This window comes from Myotis brandtii, unplaced genomic scaffold (genome assembly GCF_000412655.1).
Source record: "Myotis brandtii unplaced genomic scaffold, ASM41265v1 scaffold517, whole genome shotgun sequence".
Classification (NCBI taxonomy): domain Eukaryota; kingdom Metazoa; phylum Chordata; class Mammalia; order Chiroptera; family Vespertilionidae; genus Myotis; species Myotis brandtii.
In genome coordinates this window covers 9,237-36,808 of record NW_005369706.1, presented here as the reverse complement: position 1 = coordinate 36,808, position 27,572 = coordinate 9,237, and the positions used below count along the sequence as shown (strand labels likewise).

The following is a 27,572-nucleotide window of genomic DNA, read 5'->3' as shown; positions in this document are numbered from 1 at the left end:
TAAACTTGAATTTCAGATAAAAAATGAATAATGTTTAATATAAGAATACAATTTCATGGACTATACTTATAGTACCAAATCATTAGTTGCTTATCTGAAATTCAGATTTAATTGGGTGTCCTATATTTTTATTTGCTAAATCTGGCAACCCTAATAATAGATACCAAATTCCAAAGAGAAGTGCTAAACTAGGATTTACAAAGTAATTGACTCTTAATCTCTAACTCACTCCGAGAGTATGAAATCACCAAGTGAGAACCGGGTTTAACAGAATTTGGAAAGATGGATCCATGTCACCCACCTTCCCTATCCTTCAGTATATCCTGGGATATAAGCACTTAATTTATCTCAAGTTGGGCCTAGATATGGCAGCTGCATTTAAGGTATGTTACTGAACCATGAGGTAGACAAAAGCATACTACTATGGGTTTTCTGGTACTTTCAATAATAAAATCCCAATAATAATGGGTGGAATTCAAAGTGGACTAATCTAGTGTTAGATTAGGTTTCGTGGTATTATAACTGGTTGCTTTGTTCATATTATTCCATAGTGACATCTGCAGGCCTCCGAAGAGAAACACTAAAACAACTAATACTTTTGGTAACTCCTTGGTGCTGTAAGAGAAAGTTAAGTTGGGTGGGGAGGAGGGGGGGAGGCATTTGACCAAAAGCCCAATTATCAGAGTGCTTCCAGTCCTTAACTTACTGTGATTGAATGGATGCAAGAGATTTTCTGAAGGAAGACTGAACATCTAACTGGAGCAGCATGGGAATAGGTGGGTACCCACCCAGCTGGGCCCACAGTGAATGTAGTGATGTCTTCTCAGTTATTGGGTAGCTTGTAGTGGACTGATCAGCATTCCAGATGGCTGCCATCTGGTCTTCTTGTCTAGAGAGTCAGAGAGCACTAATTGAAATCACCAAACTCTGCTGCACTCCATAGGCAATCAAAAGGTATGATTCTTATTCTCCCCTTTTTTCTTCACCACCACCACCCTGTCCTATAATGCCCTCCCTCACACTGAGGAACATTAGCCATGCCCACTTTGACTGAGAAATGAATTAAAACGGCAGAATTTGCTGAAATCGCCCCACCTCCCCCTAAAAAAGCTGCATTTCCATGATTTTACCTAGTAATCCATTTTAAAACTGCCTTCTTAGCTGCCTGGATTACTGTATATGGACCATATCCAGAAAACGTTTTTCTTTTTTCCCAGCAACAATCTTTTTCCTCTTCCTTCCCAAAGCTCCTACTTTCTTTATGTTTTTTTAAGTAATACTTCTAAGTTTCTTCATTGGGTATTAATTTGCTGCTTAGTAAGAAAGAATCAGCTTCTTTTTAAAAAGCGAACTCAAAATTGGATGTTAGATATTTAAGTAGGAATATATATAAATAAGCCTCTTGTTAAATTAGCTAAGAAAATTAATAATCCTTAGACTCTCCACTATACCATATTATAATTGTCAGGGAGGGGAAGATCTTGGGTAGAAAAAAAAGCATACCATCCAAAGAAAGTTTAATGGCAGTCTTTCCTACCACATACCTAAATTTCTTGAATATGTCAGATTTTCTGTCCTCTTTCATTAGTAGCTCTAGGAATGGCTGTTGAATAAATTTGGTAGGGGTAGGTTTCTGCTTTTTGTCGATGAGCAAAGGTACAGGTTGACTAAGATTCAACTGGTACATATCTTGGAGCTAAAAATAAATAAATAAAAGAGGAAACAATGAAAAGAAAGGGCCAGAATCTTCAGGAAGGTCTTCTGAGCTGGCCCTAGCTTAACTACAAGCATGACTCTTCATTTATCATGGATTTGCAAATCCTATTTCTCCAGTCTCCTCCCCTTCTCCAACTACTACTCCTCAACCTCCACTCCACCTCCAACACAATTTCAGTGGTGGCCGCTATGATATATATAAACCTAGCTCCTGCATAAGCTCTGGTCCTAGCCCTTTCATCTCCTAGCTGTGTGACTTTGAGCTAGTTGCTAACTTTATCGGCACCTCTTTCTCCTTATTCTATGAGGGTAATTACACAGGGTTGTTGTAAGAATTGTATAACATAATATATATGGGAGCACTTCATAAATTGTAAGAACTATGCAAGTGCAATGATAGCAAACATTTACTGAATCCTTGCTGAATGTTAGATGCTTTCTACATAATAATTCATTTGATATTGACAACAACCTTATGAGAAAGGCGCTGTTATTGTCCTTGTCTTGTACATGGGGATTTGGAATTCAGAAAATTTAAGTGGTTTGTCCATGGTCTCCTACTTAGTATGTAGTGGAGCTGATTTGAACCCATGTAGTCTGGTAGCAGAACTAACTTCTTTTTTTTTTTTTTTGCAGAACTAACTTCTTTTTTTTTTTTTTTTTTTTTTTTTTTTTTTTGCAGAACTAACTTTTTGACCACCACCCTGACTCAGTGAAAGGTATTTATTTCATTTCTATCCTCTTCTCTCTTTTGCCTTTTCCTCCCCCTTGTTTATGCCTTGATACCCACCTTATCATCTAGATTAAGGCTGCCTTGCCCTAACCGGTTTGGCTCAGTGGATAGAGCATCAGCCTGAGGACTCAAGGGTCCCAGGTTCGATTCCGGTCAGGGGCATGTACCTTGGTTGCAGGCACATCCTCAGTAGGAGGTGTGCAGGAGGCAGCTGATCGATGTTTCTCTCTCATCGATGTTTCTAGTTCTCTATCCCTCTCCCTTCCTCTCTGTAAAAAAAAATCAATAAAATAGATTAAGGCTGCCTGGACCCCAGACCCTATTCATCCTCTGACATGCCCTAGATATTGTGATTCCTGTTAGACAGTTCATGACACTGCCAACTGATCTTGCTTTCCACTTACATTGGCCATATTTTCCAAGCAATAAACTGTCAAAAAATATCCTTTTTTTTTTTTTACAAAGATCTTTAATACTTAAAATGTAGCCCTTCTGGAAAATTCAGAACATGTCTGATTTGAATCAGGCTATGATGAGAAGTTTCTGTACCTTCTAAAGTAGCAAGTAAACTGATCTTATTAAGTAACTAAATTAATTAATTTAGTGAAAGAAACGGATATATAGATACAAAATGTTTCTAGAATTCCCAGGATGTTCCAAAATTTCGTGCTAGAACATGTAATGGGAGCAGGTAATCCAGAGCAAAGTGCTCTAATCTTACCTTTATAACTTTTTGGAAGGTCATCTCAGAGGAGGCTCTGGGACATAATGAGTGGATTGTTAGAGTTAAATGGGGTTTTCTCTGCATGGTGCTATGTAAGCAAGTTAAATAAATTCTTATCTCCTTTATTGTAAACTCACCAAATTAAAGCTTGCTTTCTGCCGAAACCGGTTTGGCTCAGTGGATAGAGCATCGGCCTGCGGACTGAAAGGTCCCAAGTTCGATTCCGGTCAAGGGCATGTACCTGGGTTGCGGGCACATCCCCGGTAGGGGATGTGCAGGAGGCAGCTGATCGATGTTTCTCTCTCATCGATGTTTCTAACTCTCTATCCCTCTCCCTTCCTCTCTGTAAAAAAAAATCAATAAAATAGATTAAGGCTGCCTGGTAAAAAAAAAAAGCTTGCTTTCTGATAGTTGTGAGGAAAGGAGTAACTGTCATGAATCAGTTGGAGAGTAGTGACTTCAAGAGAGGCTGGTAGATGTGGGTTGACTAGGAATGAGTTGAACACTTATAGAAGTCTCTCCTATTCTAATCTTTTTTCATCTAGAAAGTCCAGCCAGTATTCCTGTTGTCAATTTAGGAGTTTCAATGAAGTCACAATGTAATTGATTGAATGGTGAAGCCCCAGAAGATATGTTCACCCAGAACCTGTGAATGCGACCTTGTTTAGAAAAAGGGTCTTTACAGGTGTAATTAAGTTAAGGATCTCAAGATGAGATCATCCTGGATTAACCAGGTGGGTCCTAAATCCATGACACATAACTTTGTAAGATTCAGAAGTGAAGACAGACAAGCTGGGAAAAGGGCTAAGGGAAAAATGAATGCAGAGGATAGCGGTTATGCAGCTACAAGTCAATGAATGCCAAAGATTGTCTATAGCTACCAGACTCTTGGAGAGAGACATGAAATACATTTCTCAGAGCCTCCAGAAAGAACCATCTCGATTCTTTTTCCATCTTGATTTCATAAACTGGCCTTCAGAATTCTAAGAGAATACATTTCTGTTGTTTTAAGCCATGAAGTTTGTTAAAGTAGCCCTAGGAAACCAATATACAAGGTATCTCCAGATAAATGTTATTTTCAAAGCTTACCACTCTCACTTTTCTTGTAACATACTGGGGCGAGGGAATAGAAAACAGATTACCTGGCTAAATAAGAACATCATTTTCCTCAGGCACTGATTCCGTTTCTGCTCTAGAGACTTTTGCTTCTCGGTCCAGACCCCCATCATCTTTTTCTGGTAGCCATCAATTCTGTTCAGCATTATGTAAAGATTCTGGGTCTCATAACCTTTCCCACTGTTTTGGATGGCTAGTATTCTTTTGATTATGTTGTTTCTGGAAAAAAAAATTAACAAGAATTAGATTGATATAATTACTGACCTTAACTCAGCAAACCTGGCCTTAGTTACTTCAATTCTCATCTCATCCTTAATAAGTAGAGAGGGATGGGATAGGGATGGGAGGCTTACTTAATCAAATCTTAATCTAGTTCCATATATGACTAAACTTTTAAAAATCTATGACTGTCAAATTTTTATTAACCCTTCACAGTTTAGTGTTATAATAGTGTTTTTATTATTTTAATACATTAAAATTCTAGTATTGATATGTACAAGACATAATCCTATATAATAAAAGGGTAATATGCAAACTGACGCTAATAGCAGAACGACTGGGAATGACTGGTCACTATGACACACACTGACCACCAGGGGGCAGACACTCAATGCAGGAGCTGCCCCCTGGTGGTCAGTGTGCTCCCACAGGGGGAGCTCTGCTCAGCCACAAGCCAGGCTGACGGCTGCCAGTACAGCGGTGGTGGTGGGAGCCTCTCCCGCCTCCTCAGCAGCACTAAGGATGTCCGACTGCAGCTTAGGCCTGCTCCCTGCTGGCAAGTGGACATCCTCCGAGGGCTGCCGGGCTGCCAGAGGGATGTCTGACTGCCAGCTTGGGCCCGATCCCCCAGAGAGCGGGCCTAAGCCAGCAGGTGGACATCCTCCGAGGGGTCCCAGACTGCAAGAGGGCATAGGCTGGGCTGAGGGACCCCCCCCCCCGAGTGCACAAATTTTTGTGCACCGGGCCTCTAGTTCTATATAATAAAAGCCTAATATGCTAAATGTTTGGTGTCCGGTAGTCTGTTCAACCAATCAAAGCGTAATATGCTAATGATATGCTAAGGCTGCTCAACCGCTTGCTATGACATGCACTGACCACCAGGGGCAGACAGTTGAGTAGTCAACCAGTCGCTATGATGTGCACTGACCACCAGGGGGCAGATGCTCCTACCAGTAGGTTAGCTTGCTGCTGGGGTCCGGCCATTCAGGACTGAGGGAGCCTGGCCAGACACACCTGGAGCCCTCCCGCAGTCCCTCCCCAGCTGGCCAACCTCCCGCATCCCCCCACCCCTGGCCCTGATCGTGCACTGGTAGGGGTCCCTCAGCCTGGCCTGTGCCCTCTCCCATCTGGGACCCCTCAGGGGATGTTGGAGAGCTGATTTTGGCCTGATCCCTCAGGCCAGACCAAGAGACTCCCCAGTGGTGCACAAATTCGTGCACCGGGCCTCTAGTACAATTATAAAAAAAGACAGTGTCTTTGCCTTCAAAGCATTTCAAAGCCAGAATAGGAGACTAATAAATTAACTGTGTCAAAGAGAGAATGAAACAAATGCTAAATAAAAATGTAAACATGCTATTTGAACAAAAACAAATGCATAATTAGTTATAGTAAGAGAAATAAAGAAGGCTTTATAAGAAGATGTTGAATAGGATCTTGAGGAATAGTCATAAAAATGTATTCTCGCCCTAACTGGTTTGGCTCAGTGGATAGAGCATCGCCCTGCAGACTGAAGGGTCCCAGGTTCGATTCCAGTCAAGGGCATGTACCGTGGTTGCGAGCACATCCCCAGTAGGGAGTGTACAGGAGGCAGCTGATCGATGTTGATCTCTCATCGATGTTTCTCTCTGTCCCTCTCCCTTCCTTTCTGTAAAAAATCAATAAAAATATATATTAAAAAAATGTATTCTCATAGCATACCACCATGTTTGGGTCTCCTAAACAGATAGTGTTTCACCGTCCCCATACTACAGGAGAGGAAAAGGAATCTGCGCCAAAAAAAAATTTTTTAAATTAAAGATTTTTGAAGTGATTTTTACAGAGAGAAGGGTGAGGGGGAAGAGAGAGGCAATTAGCTGCCTCCTGCATGCCCCCAACTGGGGATCAAGTCTGCAGCTGGGTTATATGCCCTCACCAGGAATCAAACCAGCAACCTCTTGATGCATGGGTTGATGCTCAACCACTGACCCATACCGACCAGGCTAAATGATTTTCTAAAGTCACATAAATAAATAGTATATTTGGGAAGCAAACCTAGATCTTCTCTCTTTTCAGAATACCAATATTTCTCAAAGTGTGGACTGAATCATTTGTCGGGGAAGGAGGAAATGCTTGTTAAAAATACAGATTCCAAGGTTCCTCAGACCTTTTTAATCAAAATCTTGGTGTGTAAGCTTCGAGATCTGGATTTTAAACAGAATCTCAGGTAAATCTTAAGTTTGGGAAGAAGGGGATGAGGAATTCCAGGTTGAAGTAATACTTAGTACAAATGTAAGAGAATGGAAGTTATATTTGGGAATGGTGAATAGTCTGAGACTTTTAGACTATGGATATATGAAAGGATATGGTGGGAAGGAGACTGGAATGGCTGGATTATGAAAGGCCTTAAAAGGCATGTTAAAGAGTTTGGATTTTGGGGGTAGGAGTTGCCAAGGGGAATAATTGAAGATATGTTTCTGAACATATGCGTTTTACATACATATTATAAACACACACACACAGGGGAAACAAATCTCAGGTCCCTTTTGTGGGTTATAATTAATAACTTAAAACCTATTAAATATATGGATCATTTAATACTTAAACAGTCAATTTTCTGAGTTAACTTAGTATATTTAATTAAATTAATTTTCCAATAGCCTTTGATTTTTTCCCATGTCCTATAGGTGATTTTCATTTTTTTCACTCTTAAACCATCTTTATTACATGTGTTTTTAATAACTTCTCCACATCAATTATAGAATGCCTATCACACCCAGTCCCATAAATAACACTGTTCTCAATGAAGCAAGTGGGTAACATTCTTATCACCATCTTTTATACTATCCAAAAGTAGTTAATATTATTACACTTCATATCTTCTCTCCCATATAATGTCAAGAACCTTCTTGACCTAGCTATCTTTGTTATGGAATCTTTAATCTATCAATATTTTATTCCTTGTTATACCTGTTGGTGATCTAATTATAATAACATTAAATATTAAATAAGAACTTTCTGGGAAAAATGAATTCACTTTTGATGGGATTAAAGTTATACTTGTATAAGTTAAATATTGTTACAAAACGTTGATCTATATATTTCAATTTTTAAATGATTTTACTGAAGCAGGTCAGATCATGTCACTTAGACTTCAAAATCTCCAGTTAGGGGGAAGAGAAAAGGGGGAAATGGGAGATATCTGTAATACTATAACAATAAAAAATATATGCAAAAAAATTTTAAATCTCCAATAAATCTAAACAAACTAATTGCCATATAAAAATTAAGAAAGTTGTCTAAGAACTTCCCTCCAAAAGTACCAAGCCTATATAATATCATAGATGAGATCTGCCAAACCTTAAAAGAACAACTAATTTTACTGTTAAACTCTCAAGCATAAAAAAAAAGTTTTCACATTTTTTAATGATAGAAGCTTAAAATTATATTAAAAATTGACAAAAATAGCACAAAAAAATTGACAAAGATAGCACCAATAAAACTTACTAATTAATGTAAAACAACACCTAAATGAAACATTAGCAAACAAACTTCATAACATTCAAAGAAGGATACACCAAGGACAAATAGGATTTATTCCAGGAATGCAGGAGAAACTAATATTTTCTTTAATGCACATGAAAATGACATGTCAAAATCATATTTTAAAAAAAATGTGCTTTAACAAATTAACAAAATTCAACATCCACTCTTGATTTTAAAAAAACATAATGGAACAGGAGCAAATGGATACTTTAATATGATAAAAATGTACTTAAACCTAAAAGTCAGTATTTTTTTACTGACAAATATAAGAAAGACTAGAGACCCAGTGCAAGAAAATTTGTGCATTTGGGGGGGCGCGTCCCTCAGCCTGGCCAGCACCCTCTCACAGTCCAGGACCCCTTAGGGGATGTCCACCTGCCGGCTTAGGCTTGTTCCCCAGGGGATCGAGCCTAAGCTGGCAGTCAGACATCCCTCTGGCAGCCCAGGAGCCCTCGGAGGATGTCCAACTGATGGGAACAGGCCTAAGCTGCAGTTGGACATCCTAGTGCTGCCACAGAAGCAGGAGAGGTTCCCACCACTGCTGCTGTGCTCACAGCCCTCAGCCCAGCTTGTAGCTGATCAGAACTCCCCCTGTGGAAACACACCGACCACCAGGGGACAGCTCCTGCATTAAGCATCTGCCCCCTGGTGGTCAGTGTGTGTCATAGCAACTGGCCATTCCACCATTAGGGTCAATTTGCATATTACCCTTTTATTATATAGGATATTCATTATTGCCACTATCTTTTTAACCAATTTATAGTTATTTTTTAATAAATAGCTATGAAAGGGCTTATATTTTGGCCATCTGAGATACATAGAATGGAGAAAATAAGAACAAAGAAGAAATTGACTTAGGTTAAGAATATTTTACAACTTTTTCAGAAAAGAGAATATCAATGTAAGTGATCCTTTAAACACACTTGAATATGAACTTTTTTTAGAAAAATAACATGGGGCTACAGGAAGGCACTCATAGCTGTTACTCAGGGCAGTCAAATGAATAAAGATGACCTGGTAGCCATATCACCAATATTTTTTAACAGAGTCCTGGAGATACTAACCAATTCAGATAATCAAGAGACAGAAATTAGATGTTTAAATATTGGCAAATCTAAATGTAAAATATTATTATTGGTAGGTGCTTTGATTATATACCTGGAGAACTCAAAAATATCAATTAAAAAACTTTCACATGCTTGAATACCATAAATGGCTGCATACAAAATTGATATAGAGAAATCTAGCCTTCATTTATACAAATAATGAGTTAGAAGATGTCACAGAAAGAGAGAGTCCATTTACAATAGTAACCACAAAAATAAAAACTGCCCAGCTGGCATGGCTGAGCATCGACCTATGAACCAAGAGGTCACGATTCTATTCCTGATCAGGGCATATGCCCTGGTTGTGGGCTTGATCCCCAGTGGGAGGTGTGCAGATGGCAGCCAATCAGTGATTCTCATCATTGATGTTTCTATCTCTCCCTCTCCCTTCCTCTCTGAAATCAATAAAAATATTTTCTAAAAAACACAACTATCAGGATATACACTTATGAAAGAATATGGAAGAGTTATACAAAAACTTTTTCCAGAAGGACACACACATACTCGAACAAAAAGGAAGGTATACCATATTCTTGGATAGGAAGACAGTGTTAGTAAAGATAAGCTAGATTTGCTGTTTTAGCAACCCCAAATCTTAGTGGCTAAAAAGAAAATTTTACTTGTTGTTCATACTACAAATCCACCAGGGCTCAGCAGGGAGAGCTTCGTTGTATACTCTCAAGAACACAGGCTGAAAAAACAGCTATCATCTTAAACATCGTAGGTTATCGTGGCAGAGGAAGAAGAGACTTTGGAGGGTGTCAGACTGACAATGCTCAGCACAGAAGTGACACATACCAATTCTGTTCACATCTCATTAACAAGGACTGGCAAACACTATAATGACTATCACAAAGACTCAACATCATGAAAATAAAACTGCAATAAATAACATGGAACAGAAGTGACTCATCTATATGTAATCAGTAAAAAATAATAAAAAGTCCAGATATGTACCTAATTGATACAAGAATTTATAACTAAGGTATGTTACCAGAACCATTTCTCACAACAGAATGTTGTGAATCAAAGACTTAAGTATATAACAAACAAAAAAATGAATAACCAACCATAAAAATACTAAGAGACCTAGAAAGGACTTTTAAAGATCATAATTTTTAAAATGTATATTTTTATTGATTTTAGAGAGGAAGGGAGAGGGAGAGAGAGAGATAGAAACATCAATAATGAGAGAGAATCATTGGTGGGCTGCCTCCTGCACACCCCCTACTGGGGATGGAGCCCACAACCTGGTATGTGCCTTGACTGGAATCAAACCAGGGACCCCTTCAGTCTGCAGGTCAACACTCGGCTAGGGCTAAAAATCATAATTTTCTACAAAGCAAAAAATACCAAAAGCAGAGTAAAGACAAGAGGGGGGAAATTTACAATTTACATCACAGACAAGGGGCCAATTTTCCAAATATTTTATCAGATGCCCCAAATGAATTTTAAAAAGCAAGTTGACAACCCAAATGAGAAATGGGCAAAGTATTTTAATGATGTCTTCACAGAAAATGAATTACAGATGGCTCTTAAGTCTAGAAAAAGACGCTTAACCTCACCAATAATAAAAGTAGGGACAATTAAAGCAGTAAAATGCCATATTTCATCTATTATATTGGCAATGAACAAAAAATTTGATAATAGTTTGTGTTAGTCTTGATGTAGGGAAATACCAATTTATAACACTAACCAATATGTAAATTGTTACAACCTCTTTGGAAAACAATTTGACAAAAATCTATCACAATTATAAAACACTTACCCTTTGATCCAGAAATTCTACTAGGAATATACATACATATATATGTGTATACAAGATTGTTCATAAAAGTATATTTTTATAAAGCAAAATGTTAAAAACAGCATAAATATCCATCAGAGGTTAGGTAAATTCTGGTAAATCCAAACTTTGAATACTATGGAACTATAAAATGAATGAGTGGACTCTTTATATACGAATTCCCAAGTTATCTAACACTTAATACCTAAGTTCAATTATGAAAAAAAAATCAAGCATGCTAACTTTAAAATATGCAAAAAGGGGGATAAAAGAGCATAGTACTTTTCTACATATGTAGAAAATGTTATGCATATGCATTAGTAGCCCTGGGGGAGAGGCCTAAAGGCTAGGATAGGTTTATTAGGGAGACTTCTCTTTATCTCATTTGAATTTTTAAAATATTGTACCAGATGAATGCCACTTATTTTTTTAAATTTAAATAAAACTAAGGAAAAAAGACGTAAGAGAACTGGAGATTGACCAGGAACATGTTATTTAAAATTCTCGAATAGATTAAAAAAAACTAGGAATATTCAGTTTGGAAAGAACAAACTAAAGACAAATATAGAGTAAAACATTTCCCAACAAATCTCAATTTAAGCTTTGAAATTAAAAGTTCTGATTATATCTTGAATAAGTCTTTCTTTTGCACCTTGTTATTTCAATCCTTAGTTATCAAATGAATTCTGTCCTCAAAAATGTAAATTTATTGAGAACAGGGTACTTCGTTTTATTCACTGCTATATCCCTAGCAACTAAAACAATGCTTGGCACATTGGAGGCATTCAGTAAACATGTGGTGGATAAATAACATAGTTCTTCCTATATTTAATGATAACCTCTTCTATTATAGGTTTTAGTTTAGCTTCTTGTAATTTAAGGTTAAAAAGTTTCCCCAAAATAATAGGTTCGTAACCTCAAAACACAAATGCTAAGGATGGCAGATCAGTTGACAAAGACTCAACATCATGAAAATAAAACTGCAATAAATAACATGGAATAGAAATGACTCATCTATATGTAATCAGTAAAAAATAATAAAAAGTCCAGATATGTACCTAATTGATACAAGAATTTATAACTAAGGTATGTTTAAATAAGTAGGGGGAACTGGGTAGCCATGTGTGTTTGTGTGGGTTGCGGGGGGGTCGGGGGGGAACCAGATCCATTTCCCTGACCTATTTCTGATATTTGCAATTTTTAAAAATCAGGATGAGGATCTGTTTCTTTCAGGTCACTCCAGCAGTCAAGTTGCCATGGCAACACCTTGTACATAATCTGCCATCTCCCATTTTAAGAATCATACATCTTCTGGTGAGCCGAAGATGATGTAAAAAATTCAGAATAACTGGAAGCAACTCTAAACTTTTGAAGTAGATATTATGGGGATCAGTCATTATCCACAAAATTTACCTTGACATATGAAATAGATCATATTATATGATATTTATTTTCTAAAAAATATCTCCTTTTGCTATCTTAAATAGGCTTCCATCCCATAGACCTACCATAAGAGAATCTTTTAGAACACCTGATCTGATAAATATGAATATACTTATAGGGCAATGTGGGAGGATATTTGAAATCAGGACTAAACCAGAAATCAACATGTAATAGTTACATCTACCTTGCACGCTGGATCAGCCTATAGGCAATGTACTTGCGGAATAGGTATCCCAGTCGAACTGTGTCTGTATGAAGTGTCTCAATTATGAGATTTCTAGCTGTTGTATGTAGCTCTGAAGGGTGTCCAGAAGTTTCTGTGGTCTGATTTAAGAGTATCAGGTTCTTCCTTTGAGCCTTCACATCAACAAAATACCTCTGCTCTTTGAGCTCTTGGAAAGAGGAAGGGGGTATCATCATCTTGAGTTTCTTGGTACCTGAAACTGAAGTCAGTACGCAGGGCTTACTTATAGGGGGAAATCGGGATTTCCAGTCCCATTCGGAAGGTGCAATCTGTGATCTTTTGGGTAGTTGAGTAGTAAGAGGAGGCAGTGATGTTATAGGCTTCATGCGAGTGGGCAGGGCCCCCTCATCAATGTAAGGAGTTTGTGATACTGGTGTCCTATACTTGGTGAGATAGGACTGAAATGTCCTAAGTTGTTCCATAGTAAAAGAATCTCGGAGTTCCTGGATTTCTTCAGAAGTGTCAGAGACCTCTGATATTTGGAACTTCTTAGTGGTGAAAGGGGCTTGTGGTACCTTGAAACTTGGAGCACCGGGATGGACCAATGCTGATTTAGATTTCAGAGACAAATCTTTTGGGGGCTTTCCAGGGGTTGAGGGGGTCGGTGGTGGTGGGGGATGCCCAGGGGTGGGAGAGATCCATAGTGGGAAAGCTTGCCCAGGAAAGGTCTGTGGTGCCGGAAGCTCCCCAAGGGTAGAAGGGGCTTGTAGATAGGGAGATTGCTCACAGGCGGTAGGGAGCTGAAATGCCTGGGGCTGCTCAGAGGTGGAGAGTCCAGATTCCATGAGCTCCCCAGGCACAGAAGGGGCCCCAGGAATCAAAGGCTTCCCAGGAAAGAGAGGAGCCCAGAGACTGGGAATCTGTGAAGAGGCGGGTGGAATCCCAGATATAAGAGGTTGCCTGGAGGCAAGAGGAAGCTTTGATATCAGGGGTGACTGGGGAGTCAGAGAGTCCCTAGGTATGAGGATCTGCCTAGGGCTAAGAGGGGAATCCAGTGTAAGGGGCTGCCCTAGAGTGGGAGGGGGCCCAGATACTGAAAGCTTCCCAGGGGTGGGAGGGACCTCTGGTGCTAGGAACTTCACAGGGGTGAATTGACCCTTAGAAACCAGTGTCTGTTTAGAGGAAGGAAGCTCCCTACCGAAGCTCCCCTTTCCTCGGGATTTCCCAGAGACAAATGGGGCTTGGGTAAAAGGAAACCCTGATGTCTGCAAAGAAGTAGAAGAGACCTTAAATCCAGGGGTCTTCTCATCAATAAGAGCAGATGGTACCAGGGGCCATCTGGTTCTTGATGTAGTGGATTGCCCAGAAAGGAGAGAAGTCTTTGATTCTTGAAATGGTTTCAGAGTAGAAGGGGCCAATCTGGTGGACGGCTTAGGCATGTGAGGAGCACTTGGTTTGATGGATTTATCAGGAATGGAAAAGATCCCAACTTCCTGGGTATGTCCTGAAGAAGGACCAGCCCGGAATTGTGAAAATTGCTCATTAATGGGAGGAGCTCTTGGTTCTAGGCTCTGCTTAGACATGTGAGTAATACCCATGGGCTGGGCCTGTCCTGGAGTGAAGGGAGCTCCCGAAGGTTGAACTTGCTCACGGGTAAGGGGAGATCCTAAGACCTGGGCTTTATCTGAGGTGAGAGGGGCCCCCAAAGACTGTTCATGCCTACGAGTGATAATTGATAACCAGGCATTTGGGATTCGCAATGCCCGGGCCTGATTCAGAGTTAAAGGACTGCCAAATGACTGAGCCTGTTCATAGGTGGGACCGATCCCCAATGCTTTGCCCTGCTTAAGAAAAAGAGTGTGTGATACTTTCTGAGCCATTTCTGGAGTGATAGCGACCCCCAATTTCCAGGCCTGTTCTGCAGTGAGAGGGGTCTCTAATGCCTGAGCCTGGTCAAAGGTAAGTGGGACCTCCAATACGTGTTTCTGCTCAGGGGTGAGGGTAATACCCACTGCCGGGGCTTGTTCATTGGTATGTGTGATACCCCAAATCTGCGCATTCTCTGGAGTAAGAGTGAACATCAGTGCCCGTGCCTGTGCCTGTGCCTCTGCCTGCTGTGGTGTGATAGTGACTCCCAATGCCTCATCCTGGCCTTGAGTGATAGGGACACCAAGTATCTGGGCCTGTTGAGTAGTCACAGGGATCTGCATTGCCTGGCTCTGCTCAGGGGTAAGAATCATATCATGTGCCTGGGCAGGTGCCTTTAGAGTCTGGCCCTGGATAGGAGTAATATGGTCCCTCAATGTCTCTTCTTGCTGGAGAATGACAGGAGCTCTCAATGCTTGGACTTGTTCATGTGTGAGTGTGACTCCCAAACCCTGGGATTTTTCAGGAGTGAGGGTAACCATCAGTGCCTTGAACTGCTCATGGGTAAGAGTGATACCCAGTGCCTGGGCCTGCTGAGGGGAGAGAGTGATGTCCAATGCCTGGGCCAGCTGAGGGGTGAGTGTGATGTCCAATGCCTGGGCCTGCTGAGGGGTGAGTGTGATGTCCAATGCCTGGGCCTGCTGAGGGGTGAGTGTGATGTCCAATGCCTGGGCCTGCTGAGGGGTGAGTGTGATGTCCAATGCCTGGGCCTGCTGAGGGGTGAGTGTGATGTCCAATGCCTGGGCCTGCTGAGGGGTGAGTGTGATGTCCAATGCCTGGGCCTGCTGAGGGGTGAGTGTGATGTCCAATGCCTGGGCCTGCTGAGGGGTGAGTGTGATGTCCAATGCCTGGGCCTGCTGAGGGGTGAGTGTGATGTCCAATGCCTGGGCCTGCTGAGGGGTGAGTGTGATGTCCAATGCCTGGGCCTGCTGAGGGGTGAGTGTGATGTCCAATGCCTGGGCCTGCTGAGGGGTGAGTGTGATGTCCAATGCCTGGGCCTGCTGAGGGGTGAGTGTGATGTCCAATGCCTGGGCCTGCTGAGGGGTGAGTGTGATGTCCAATGCCTGGGCCTGCTGAGGGGTGAGTGTGATGTCCAATGCCTGGGCCTGCTGAGGGGTGAGTGTGATGTCCAATGCCTGGGCCTGCTGAGGGGTGAGTGTGATGTCCAATGCCTGGGCCTGCTGAGGGGTGAGTGTGATGTCCAATGCCTGGGCCTGCTGAGGGGTGAGTGTGATTCCCTGTGCCTGGGCCTGCTGAGGGGTGAGTGTGATTCCCTGTGCCTGGGCCTGCTGAGGGGTGAGTGTGATTCCCTGTGCCTGGGCCTGCTGAGGGGTGAGTGTGATTCCCTGTGCCTGGGCCTGCTGAGGGGTGAGTGTGATTCCCTGTGCCTGGGCCTGCTGAGGGGTGAGTGTGATTCCCTGTGCCTGGGCCTGCTGAGGGGTGAGTGTGATTCCCTGTGCCTGGGCCTGCTGAGGGGTGAGTGTGATTCCCTGTGCCTGGGCCTGCTGAGGGGTGAGTGTGATTCCCTGTGCCAGGGCCTGCTGAGGGGTGAGAGTGATGTCCAATGCCTGGGCCTGCTGAGGGGTGAGTGTGATTCCCTGTGCCTGGGCCTGCTGAGGGGTGAGTGTGATTCCCTGTGCCTGGGCCTGCTGAGGGGTGAGTGTGATTCCCTGTGCCTGGGCCTGCTGAGGGGTGAGTGTGATTCCCTGTGCCTGGGCCTGCTGAGGGGTGAGTGTGATTCCCTGTGCCTGGGCCTGCTGAGGGGTGAGTGTGATTCCCTGTGCCTGGGCCTGCTGAGGGGTGAGTGTGATTCCCTGTGCCAGGGCCTGCTGAGGGGTGAGAGTGATGTCCAATGCCTGGGCCTGCTGAGGGGTGAGTGTGATTCCCTGTGCCAGGGCTTGACTAGGGGTGAGGGTGATTCCCTGTGCCAGGGCTTGACTAGGGGTGAGAGTGATTCCCTGTGCCAGGGCTTGACTAGGGGTGAGAGTGATTCCCTGCTCCTGGGCCTGCTGAGGGGTGAAAGTGATGCCCAGTGCCTGCGCCTGCTCAGGAGAGAGAGTGATGCCCTGGGCCTCGGCCTCCTCATGAATGACAGCAATGGACTTCGTAGGAAACTGTCCAGGAATAGAAAAGGGCCCAGGTGAGGAAAACTGTGTCGAGGTGGGAGGAATGACTGGTTCGGAGTGCTTTTCATCAGCAAGATTCACATGGGACTTTTTTTTTGTGCGTAACAGTAATGCACGTTTCCATGTGTTCTTCCACCTGGGAGTCAATCTTATTGAAGTGCTACTTAACACATTTTCTAGTTCTTCAGGTCTTTCCTCCTTAATCTTCAACTGCTCCTTTGCTTTTTGATGCCACTGACTTTCATCGTCCCTTCCCTTTCTCTTTGGCTTCTGCTTCTCTTCCTCTTCCTTCCAGCTACTTTCCAGTTCCATATGTTTCACTTCCTTCTGAAGCTGCTCCATCTGCTGTCCCTCCTCCTCCAAGGACACTCCTTGCTCTTTCATTTTTTGCCCCCGTGCTTCCAGCCACTGCTGCTTTTGCTTCTGCTGTTCTTCCTCTTCCATTCCCTTTTGCTTCTCATCTTGCTCAGTCTGCTTTTGCATCCTCTGTTTTTGATGTTGCTCCCACACTTCTTCCTGCCACTGATCCTGCTTCTGTTGCTCTTGCTTTCCCTCCTTCATCTGGAGCTTTTGCAAATCCTTTTTTATGCTCTTATAGCTCATCTTCCAGAGATTCCTTTCTTGCAACTGGTGTTTAAGATTCATATTCAAACTTTCTTCTTGAACCTCTTGCAAATATTCCTCCTGCCTCTGGTTTTCCTTCTCCATATGGTCTTTCCCTGCTATTGAGACGACTGGAGCATCTATTTCAGTCAAGATCTCTTGTGTTAAATTTTGTATTACTGGGTCCATGCTCTCAGATGAGAGTAAGGAGCTAATTTCAGACTTTGGACTAATTGGCTCCTGTAAATGTAGCCCTGGCATAAATGAGACTGTTGTTTGTTTCATTTGTTTCTCTCTAATTTGTCCTGCTATTTTAATGTCTTTGTATTTTCTCAAGATTTTTGCCACAGCTCTAGCCACATTTTGGAAATATTCTTCCATTTTTGCCTTTATGATTCCTAATTTTTCAACTTCTGCTTTTTTTAATAATAACTCTTCTTCTGGCACAGTCTTTTTATCCAAAGGATTTTCTGTGTTATCAATTTTCTCTTTTAAGAAAGACATTATGGCGTTGTGAAATTCATCTAGATTAGCCTGTTCACTTTTGCCCTCTGGACTTCCTAGAACTGTAGTAGATTCTGAAGTCTTAGATTGTGATTCAACAAGTTCTTGAGACTTGCCCTTCTTGGTAAAGACTGACGTGTCCTCCTCTTCAGTTTTTCCTTCTTTGCTTGTGGTAATTTCTGAAGAGATTTGATGTTCCTTTCCTTCTATTTTTACTTTCTCAGAGGATTTATCAGGTTGGATTGACCCAAATGGCACTGCTTGGAAACTCGTAACACTTTCACTCTCTTTGGCCATTAACTCGGTGGTGGATTTCTTTTTGTGGTCTGAAATAACTTGGCATTTCTCAAGTATATATGCAATTTTGTACTTCCTGAGTCGTTCCCACTTACTACTTGTTCCACTTTTGCCACCTTGGCTCTTTGTGTCAATAGAAGGGAAATTAGAAAGAACGTGTTGACTTTTTGATTCAATGAATGACTTTGATTTGGCTATAGAAAGGGGCTGTATTTCTTGACTCGTCTTTCGCTGTGCTTGTAGATCTAAGTCATAATCCACTTTGGTCTTCGAGACTATTTGTTTACTTGTCTGCTTACTCAGATTTGATCTAGAGGTCTCAAACTCATATGGGGCTTTTGTGATCTTCCTTTTCTGTGATTGATACTCATCAGTCCAACCTTTCTGATAGATGTCACCTTTCTTCAGTGATATCTTATCTTCAGTGATATCTTTGGAAGGTATTTTTGGGGTTTTTTCAAGTAAAGGGAATTGCTGTTCAATTAAATCTGGAGTCATTTCAACTTGGGCTGTATGTGAACTTGCTGAGTCCCACTTTAACACTGAGCCTTGGGTCTCCTTTCTTTGGGCCCCATCCATACTCGCTGCTTCATCAGTCATGCTAAAGCCCATGGATGATTTTGGAGAAAACTCATATAACACCTTCAAGGTTGATGTGGGCAATGCTTTGAATTTAATAAACTGCTCATATTTTTCTTCTGCTTCTTGAAGTTTCCGCTGAAGCCTTTCATTTTCTTCACTGAGCTCTTGTATTACCTTCAGGGAGAGCTCTTTTTCACTTTCCTCACTTATACATATCTCAGGATGGAGGTTAATAACTTTTGCTTCATTATTTAGTGAACTCAACGCTTTAGAAAGGTTTTCTATTGTCGATGCTATATAGTTAATAGCATTATTTTCCAATTTATTGAACATTGTAGTATCTATGAGTTCCTGTAGCATGGCTTGAATTTCTGAAACCTTTGTATTTGTTGCAAATTCATCACCAATCATCTGATTTGGTGTTAAAGCATGGACTGTTGCAGGTCGCTTTATAACTCTTTCTTTCCAAGATTTCCATAGAGCTTTTCTAGACACTAGAAGAAGAAAAACCATAAAACACAAATGATGAGATTGTATTTCTTCTTTTGTGTTGTGTCCTATCTATGGTTAAGCCCAAGGAAGTTAGAATAAATTAACAGATAGCTGAAGAAGACAACTATGATGATAATTGCTCATCAAATACAACATATCAATAAAGATATGGAAATTAGAACAACCAAGTGGAAAAAAATAGAGCTGAATAGTATAATAACTAAAATGAAAAAATTAGCCAAGAGGGCTCAAAGTAGATTTGAACTAACAGAAGAAAAACCAGAACGCTTGATGCTAGATTAGTAAAAGTTGTCTAATCTGAGAACAGGGAGAAGAAAGAAGAAAGAAAAATGAACAAAGCCTCAGAGACATGTGGCACACCATTAAGCATACTGATGTACAAATAATAGAAGGCCCAGAACAAGAGGGGGGAGGTACATTGAAAGTATTTGAAGAAGTGCCCTGGCCAGTGTGGCTCAGTTGATTGATCATTGAGCATTGTCCCATGCACTGAGAGGTTACCAGTTGGATTCCTGGTCAGGGCACATGCCCAGGTTTTGGGCTCAATACTGAGTAGGGGATATTCGGGAGGCAGCTGATATGTTTCTCTCTCATCAATGTTTTTCTCTATCCCTCTCCCTTCCTCTTTCTCAATAAAAACTTATTTTTAGTAAAGTATTTGTATAAGCATAACCAATGGACACAGACACCAGGGGTGTGAGGGCATGAGTGGGGGGGATAAGGACACATATGTAATACCTTAATAAATAAAGAAAAATAAATTTTAAAAAGGTATTTGAAGAAGTAATGGCCAAATCATCCAAATATATATATATAAAATGGCCAAATCATCCAAATATATATCTAGAGATATTAGAGATCTAGTTTCAGAGGGAAAGTTTCTCTTTTTAATATGTTTCTATTGATTTCAGAGAGAGGAAGAGAGAGGGAGAGAGGTATGGGAACATCAATGATGACAGAAAATCATTGTTTGGCTGCCTCCTGCCCACCCCTCACTGGGGATCGAACCCACAACTTGTGCATGTGCCCTGACTGGTAATTGAACTGTGACCTCTTGATTCATGGATTGACACTCAACCACTGAGCCATACCAGCTGGGCAAATTATCCAAAATTTTATGAAAAACATTAATTTACACATTCAAAAAACTCAGCAAATTTTAAGTAGACAAACAAAATAATCCATACCTAGACACATCATAGTCAAACCATTGAAAGCCATACAAAGAGAGAATCTTTAAAGAAAAAAGAGGTGGTAAAAAAAAATCTATACTAATAAAAGGGTAATATGCTAATTAGACCGGATAGACTGGACATCTTCCAGACGTCATTCCGGACATCCTTCCTGGCAAAGCCAGGGCCCAGGTGAAGCCACCTGGGGTCCCTGGTGCCTGTGGCCAGGCCAGAGGGAAGGAAGCCCAGGTCCTGGGTGCGGGGGCCAAGGCAGAGGTGGTTAGGGGCAATCAGGCAGGCAGGCAAGCAGTTAGGGGCAATCAGGCAGGCAGGCAAGTGGTTAGGGGCAATCAGACAGGCAGAGGCAGTTAGGAGCAATCAGGCAGGCAGGTGAGTGGTTAGGGGCAATCAGGCAGATAGGCAGGCGAGCAGTTAGGAGCCAGCAGTCCCGGATTGTGAGAGGGTGCAGGCTGGTCTGTGGGAGCCCCCCACACCCATGCACAAATTTCATGCACTAGGCCTCCAGTAAATAGATAAAAGGGAAAAAAAGGTGGTGATGGAAAAAAATTAAAATAAACAAGATAAAATAAAGACACAAAAATATAGAAAAATGACTCATCACAATCAAAAGAGACTAATCAAGTACAGGAGAACTACAGCTCGCTCTTTATCAGAAAAAATGGAGGCCAGAAGGCAGTGGGATGGTATATTTAAAGTACTGAAAGGAGGAGGAACCAAGATGGCGGCATAGGTAAACACCTGAACTTGCTGCCTCACACAACCACATCAAAACTACAACTAAAAGACAAAACGGATATCATCCAGAACCGTGGGAAAGCTGGCTGAGTGGAAGTCCGACAACTAGAGGGAAAGAGAAAAGCGCATCTAGACTGGTAGGAGGTGCAGAGGTGCGGAAGAGTGGAGGTACGGAGGCATGCAAAATGGGCTGGCAACTGGCTACGCTGTTGTCTTTTTCAATTGGGAGGGAAATACAAACTCCCAACTGCTCTGAACTCCAGTTCCGGGCGAAACTCTGGAGACCCAGACTCATACAGGGAGAAACTGGACTGTCTGGCATCGGGCCGGAAAACTAGGGCGGCTTTCTCACAGAGGTGCTTACAGCGATCATTGTTCCTGCACAGGGCTGCAGGACACAGAGACCCAGGGGCCTAACAGGGCAGGACCAATGAGCAACCATTGCTGTTTTCACTGCCCATGATTCCCTGAGACCCCACCCCACCCAATTTACAACCCCACCCAAGCTGTACACAGAGGCTTTTGCATATGAATGGCCTGGCCTTTTGCAATCTAAAACCTAACAAACTGCAGCTGGGTCAAAGAACCCCAGAGCTTCCAAAAGAAGGCCTAAGGCTCATCAGCAGCCTGCATTGTGTGACAGCTGTACCTCATCTGTGCACCTCCAAACCCCAAACAAAGAGGAGGAATCTGCAGATCTCTCTGTAGCTCCTGTTGGGTGGCCTCAGGCAGTGGTTGACTTTGCACCTCCTTGGAGATCCAAGAGCCAGTGTGCCCAGTGGTCAGAGTGAGACCACACCAGATTATAACTCTTCAGATCCATAAGAGATACACTCAGGGAGCAGACTCAGTGAGCACCAGAGCCCCACTGAAACAAGTCCTGCCCCAAAAAGGTGTTTCCAGCACAGCAGTTCTCCCATTGTAGACAAAACTGGTCCTCATAGCCAATTGGTCTGGAGGTCAATTCCTCCCAATGATACCAACAGCAATCAAGGCTTAACTACAACAAGACTGTGCACACCAGCCAATTGGCCTGGAGGTCAATTCCTCCCAGTGATAACTACAACAATCAAGGTTTAATTACAAGACTGTGCACAAAGCCCACAAGGGGGTGCACCAAGAGTGTCTACCTCAGGTAATTGGGACACTTAGTACAGAAAGGTACTCTATCGACACAGCGAAGCATAAAAAGTGCCGAGACAAAGAAACAGGACACAAACGACAGAATTGGAGGAAAGCAAACTGTTGGATATAGAGTTCAAAACCACACTTTTAAGGTTTTTCAAGAATTCTCTAGAAACCGCCGATAAACTTAGTGAGACCCTCGAGGTTATGAAAAAGGACTAACTAGAAATTAAGCATACACTGACTGAAATAAAGAATATTATACAGACACCCAATAGCAGACCAGAGGAGCGCAAGAATCAAGTCAAAGATTTGAAATACGAAGAAGCAAAAAACACCCAACCGGAAAAGCAAAATGAAAAAAGAATCCAAAAATACGAAGATAGTGTAAGGAGCCTCTGGGACAGCTTCAAGCGTACCAACATCCGAATTATAGGGGTGCCAGAAGAAGAGAGAGAGCAAGATATTGAAAACCTATTTGAAGAAATAATGACAGAAAACTTCCCCTACCTGGTGAAAGAAATAGACTTACAAGTCCAGGAAGCGCAGAGAACCCCAAACAAAAGGAATCCAAAGAGGACCACACCAAGACACATCATAATTAAAATGCCAAGAGCAAAAGACAAAGAGAGAATCTTAAAAGCAGCAAGAGAAAAAAAGTCAGTTACCTATAAGGGAGTACCCATACGACTGTCAGCTGATTTCTCAACAGAAACTTTGCAGGCCAGAAGGGAGTGGCAAGAAATATTCAAAGTGATGAATAGCAAGAACCTACAACCAAGATTACTTTATCCAGCAAAGCTATCATTCAGAATTGAAGGTCAGATAAAGAGCTTCACAGATAAGGAAAAGCTAAAGGAGTTCATCACCACCAAACCAGTATTATATGAAATGCTGAAAGGTATCCTTTAAGAAGAGGAAGAAGAAGAAAAAGGTAAAGATACAAATTATGAACAACAAATACACATCTATCAACAAGTGAATCTAAAAATCAAGTGAATAAATAATCTGATGAACAGAATAAACTGGTGAATATAATAGAATCAGGGGCATAGAAAGGGAGTGAACTGACTATTCTTAGGGGCAAGGGGTGTGGTGGTGCGAGAAGAGACTGGACAAAAATCGTACACCTATGGATGAGGACAGTGGGGGGCGGGTAAGGGCCGAGGGTAGGGTGGGAACTGGGTGTAGGGGAGCTATGGGGGGAAAAAAGAGGAACAACTGTAATAATTTGAACAATAAAGATTTAATTTTAAAAAAAAAGAAAGAAACAAACAATATGATTGCTTTTTCTCTGGGATGGTGTGGTCCAAGTCTCCCAGGTGGACCGAATTCCCACTAATTACCACCACCTGATGCTTCGCCGGCTCCCCTTCCTGTCTCTGTTGCTCTGGATTGGGGATCCCTGCGTGGGGCTGAGACTCCATGCTCCCAGTGAGAGGGGGCTCTGCTGCCACAATATCCCTCTGGCCTCCCAGCCACGCACCTGCACGAGGGGGTTCACACTTTCTGTCTCCTCCTGTCTTCCTCTGTGCTACTGTTTACTAGTATAGTTTCAGATCAGCTACACTTCAACTGGTTTTTCTCGTTGATTGCTCTGCAGTTTAGCTGCAAAGTCTAATCCCGGGCTGGGAGCAAATGAATGGAGCTTCCAGCTTCTCTGCAGCCATCTTGGAATTCCCTTCAAGTTCATAATACAACACTAAAACTATGATAAAACTTCTATTAAAGAAAAAATAAGTTGATTGGACTTTATAAAAATTAAACACTTGTGGGTTTCAAAGATACCATTAAGAAAATGAAAAGAGCCCGAATGGGTTTGGCTCAGTGGATAGAGCGTTGGGCTGCAGACCAAAGGGTCCCGATTGGATTCCGGTCAAGGACATGTACCTTGGCTGCAGGCTCCTCCCCAGCCAAGGCCCTGGTCAGGGCGTGTGCAGGAGACAACCAATTGGTGTGTTTCTGTCACATCAATGTTTCTCTCTGTCTTCATCTATCTCTTCCACTCTCTCTGAAAATCAATACAAAAATATCCTCAAAAAAAAAAATATCCTCAGCTGAGGATTTAAAAAAATTAAAATAAATAAGTCAATTAAAAGAGGATATGGAAAGACAAACCACAAACTGGGAGAAAATATTTGTAAATTACTTTATCCGGAGTATATAAAGAATTCTTTAAAAAATAGAATGCTTCACAAATATTCACGTCATACTGCACAGAGGCCATGCTAATCTTCTCTGTGTTATTCCAATTTCAGTAAGTATATGTCTTGCCAAAGCGAGCACTATAAAGAACTCTTAAAACTCAATAATAGAAATGAGTATTTATTTTTTAAAATATATTTTATTGATTTTCTACAGAGAGGAAGGGAGGATAGAGAGTTGGATGTATGTGCCTGCAACCAAGGTACATGCCCTTGACCGGAATCAAACCTGGGACTCTTCAGTCCACAGACTGACACTCTATCCACTGAGCCAAACCGGTTAGGGCTAGAAATGAGTATTTAAATAGATACTTCACCCGAGAAGATACGGTCATGGCTAATAAGCACATGAAAGGGTGCTGAACATAATTAGTCATTAGGAAAATGCAAATTAAAATCACAATGAGATATTATTTTACATCTATTAGACATGCTATAATAAAAAAGACAGACACTAACAAGTGTTGTTGAGGATGTTGAGAAACTGGAACCTAAATACAGTGCTGATGGGAATGTAAAATTCTACTATCACTTCGGAAATCAATTAACAATTTCTTAAAAAGTTAAACATAAGTTTACCCACAATAAATAAATGACCTATCAATTTTATTCCTAAGTATCTATTCAAAAGAAATGAAAACATATGTCTACCAAAAAACTTATGTATGTGTGTTCATAGCAGCATTATTCATAAGAGCCAAAAATTGGAAACAATCTAAATGTCCATGAAATGGTGATTGGGTAAACAGTGTGGTATATGCAAACAGTAGTATGCAATTGGCGATAGGAAGGAAGAAACGACTGATACATCCTATAACATGACTGAACCTCAAAAGCATTATGTAAAATGAAAAAAAAAACACATAAAAGACCACATAAAATATAATTCCATTTTATGAAATATCCAGAAAAGGCAAAAGCAATTGAGACAGAAAACAGATTAGTGATTGTCTAGGGCTGGTGTTGGAAATTAATATTGACTGCAATGGGTATGAGGAATCTTTCTGGGATGATGAAAATGTTCTAAAATTGGATTGTGGGGCCCAGGTGGCGTGGCTCAGTGATTGAGCATCTACCTATAAAGCAGGAATTCATGGTTTGATTTCTCAGTTGGGGCACATACCCAGGTTGCGGGCATGGTCCCCAGTGTGGGGCATGCAGGAGGCAGCTGATGAATGATTCTCTCTCATCATTGATGTTTCTATCTCTCTCTCCCTCTCCTTTCCTCTCTGAAATCAATAAAAATATATGTTAAAAAATAAAATTGGATTGTGGTGATGGTTGCACAAGTCTAAATTTACTAAAAGTCATCGATTTATACACTTTAAATGGGTGAATTAAAAAAGAATCCTCACCTAAGGTTGTGTTTTTATTGCTTTTATAGTGAGAGGAAGGGAGAGGAACATTGATGTGAGAGAGAAACATTTATTTATTGCCTCCCGTATGTGCCCTGGGATCGATTCCACAACCTAGGTATGTACCCTGACCAGGAATCAATTTGGCAACCTTTTGAAGTATGGGATGACATTCCAACCAATTTAGCCACCTGGCCAGGGCAAATGGGTGAATATTATGGTATCTATATTATACCTCAATAAAGTTGAATTTTAGAAAAAGTAAAAATCCATTTCCAGTGTATTAAACCATCCTTACTTTTTTTTTCCTCTTCTTTCCTCTTGTCTTCAAGCAAAGAGGTACTAATTACACTCAACCTCTTGACATTGCCCTCGATAGCTTTGAACGTTTTTGGTAAAACCTCCATTTGTGCTATGCAGTGGTGGTGTTCATCAATATCAACTTCAGTCATATCAGACAAAATGGCATCTTGAAGAGAATAAGAAAATTACTTTTGTTCAGAAAAATAAATAATTGTAACCATATGGGCTTATAATATTGACTATTCAATGTTGTAGTATTTTGGAATAAAGGTATCTCATACTTATTGCTATTCTGAGACCTTTTTCTTATGAGGAAATGAAAAAGGAAGAGACTTAAAATAGAGGCTTGAGCCGTAGTCGGTTTGGCTCAGTGGATGGAGTGTCGGCCTTCGGACTGAAGGGTCCCAGGTTAGATTCCGGTCAAGGGCATGTACCTTGGTTGGGGGCACATCCCCAGTGGGAGGTGTGCAGGAGGCAGCTGATCGATGTTTCTCTCTCATCCATGTTTCTAACTCACTATCCCTCTCCCTTCCTCTCTGTAAAAAAATCAATAAAATATATATATTTTAAAAAGAATAGAGGTTGAACAGTAAGTCTTGAACATAAAAATAAGAATCATGTTAAAAGATGTCTATTTGGTTTAAACTCCAGAGAAGTAGGTATCTAAAATGTGAACATGTGTTTTAATATTGGGGATCTAAGCCCCAATTAAATCCTTTGGCAAGTGAATCTACTCTTTTATAACCCCTGTTACATGTGATTTCTTGCAACCAAATTAAATTCCTCTTTTTTGTATTTATAGTTTATTCATTCTTTCATTCAATCAATGTGTCCTCTGTCAAGTTCTCTTCTAGATTTTACGGATAAAACATTGAATAAAACCAATTCCCTGACTTATAGTACTTATATTATAGTGAAAGGAGACAGACAAAAAATAAATAAAAACATTAATTATATAGTATGTCAGATGGTAAGAAATGGTATAGACAAAAATAAAGAAGAGTAAAGAGAAATGGACATGGGATAGAGAATGGGGATGGTCAGAGAACACCTAATTTTATTTCATTTTCCATTTTCAAAGATGTTTAATAGCAGCATTATTTTCTATTAAAGTAAAGCAAAGTTCAAATGCCCAAAAATAACTATGTTTAACACTAGGTATCCTATCTAATAAAAGAGAAACATGGTAATTAGCCGTACAGCCGCTACCCTTCCCATTGGCTAATCACTGAGATATGCAAATTAACTGCCAACCAAGATGGCGGCCGGCAGCCAAGCAGCTGACGCGAACAGGGAGGCTTGCTTGCTCCAGTGACGGAGGAAGCCAGGTTCCCCGCCTGCCTTGCCAGACTCTCAGCTGCTCTCTAAGAAACATTGTAACAAATATAGAAGCTAAACAAAACCCCAGAAACCTGCTTTAGTCAGCCAGGCTTCAGCCAGCAGGACTGCAACATTGTTTCAAATACAGAAGGTAAACAAAGGCCAGAAACCTGCTTTCAGCAGTGGAGGTCTCATAGCTGGAGCCGAGCCTCAGAGCTAAAGCTGGCCCAGAATAAA

The 27,572-nt window shown here is 41.3% G+C and overlaps 1 protein-coding gene across 1 annotated transcript in view; it reads right to left on the bottom strand.

The window, feature by feature from the left end:
• Positions 1–663: 663 nt before the first annotated feature.
• FAM186A (family with sequence similarity 186, member A) overlaps positions 664–27,572 on the bottom strand; it is a gene marked incomplete at its 5' end in the record, with an annotated part of 30,386 nt that continues 3,477 nt past the window's right edge. Inside the window, 8 exons of the mRNA XM_005877404.2 lie at positions 664–889; positions 1,151–1,153; positions 1,545–1,696; positions 4,316–4,508; positions 12,550–14,753; positions 14,919–16,504; positions 16,577–19,081; positions 26,011–26,181. Coding sequence (XP_005877466.1) covers positions 703–889; positions 1,151–1,153; positions 1,545–1,696; positions 4,316–4,508; positions 12,550–14,753; positions 14,919–16,504; positions 16,577–19,081; positions 26,011–26,181 — 7,001 coding nt within the window. The remainder of the gene's footprint in view (positions 890–1,150; positions 1,154–1,544; positions 1,697–4,315; positions 4,509–12,549; positions 14,754–14,918; positions 16,505–16,576; positions 19,082–26,010; positions 26,182–27,572) is intronic.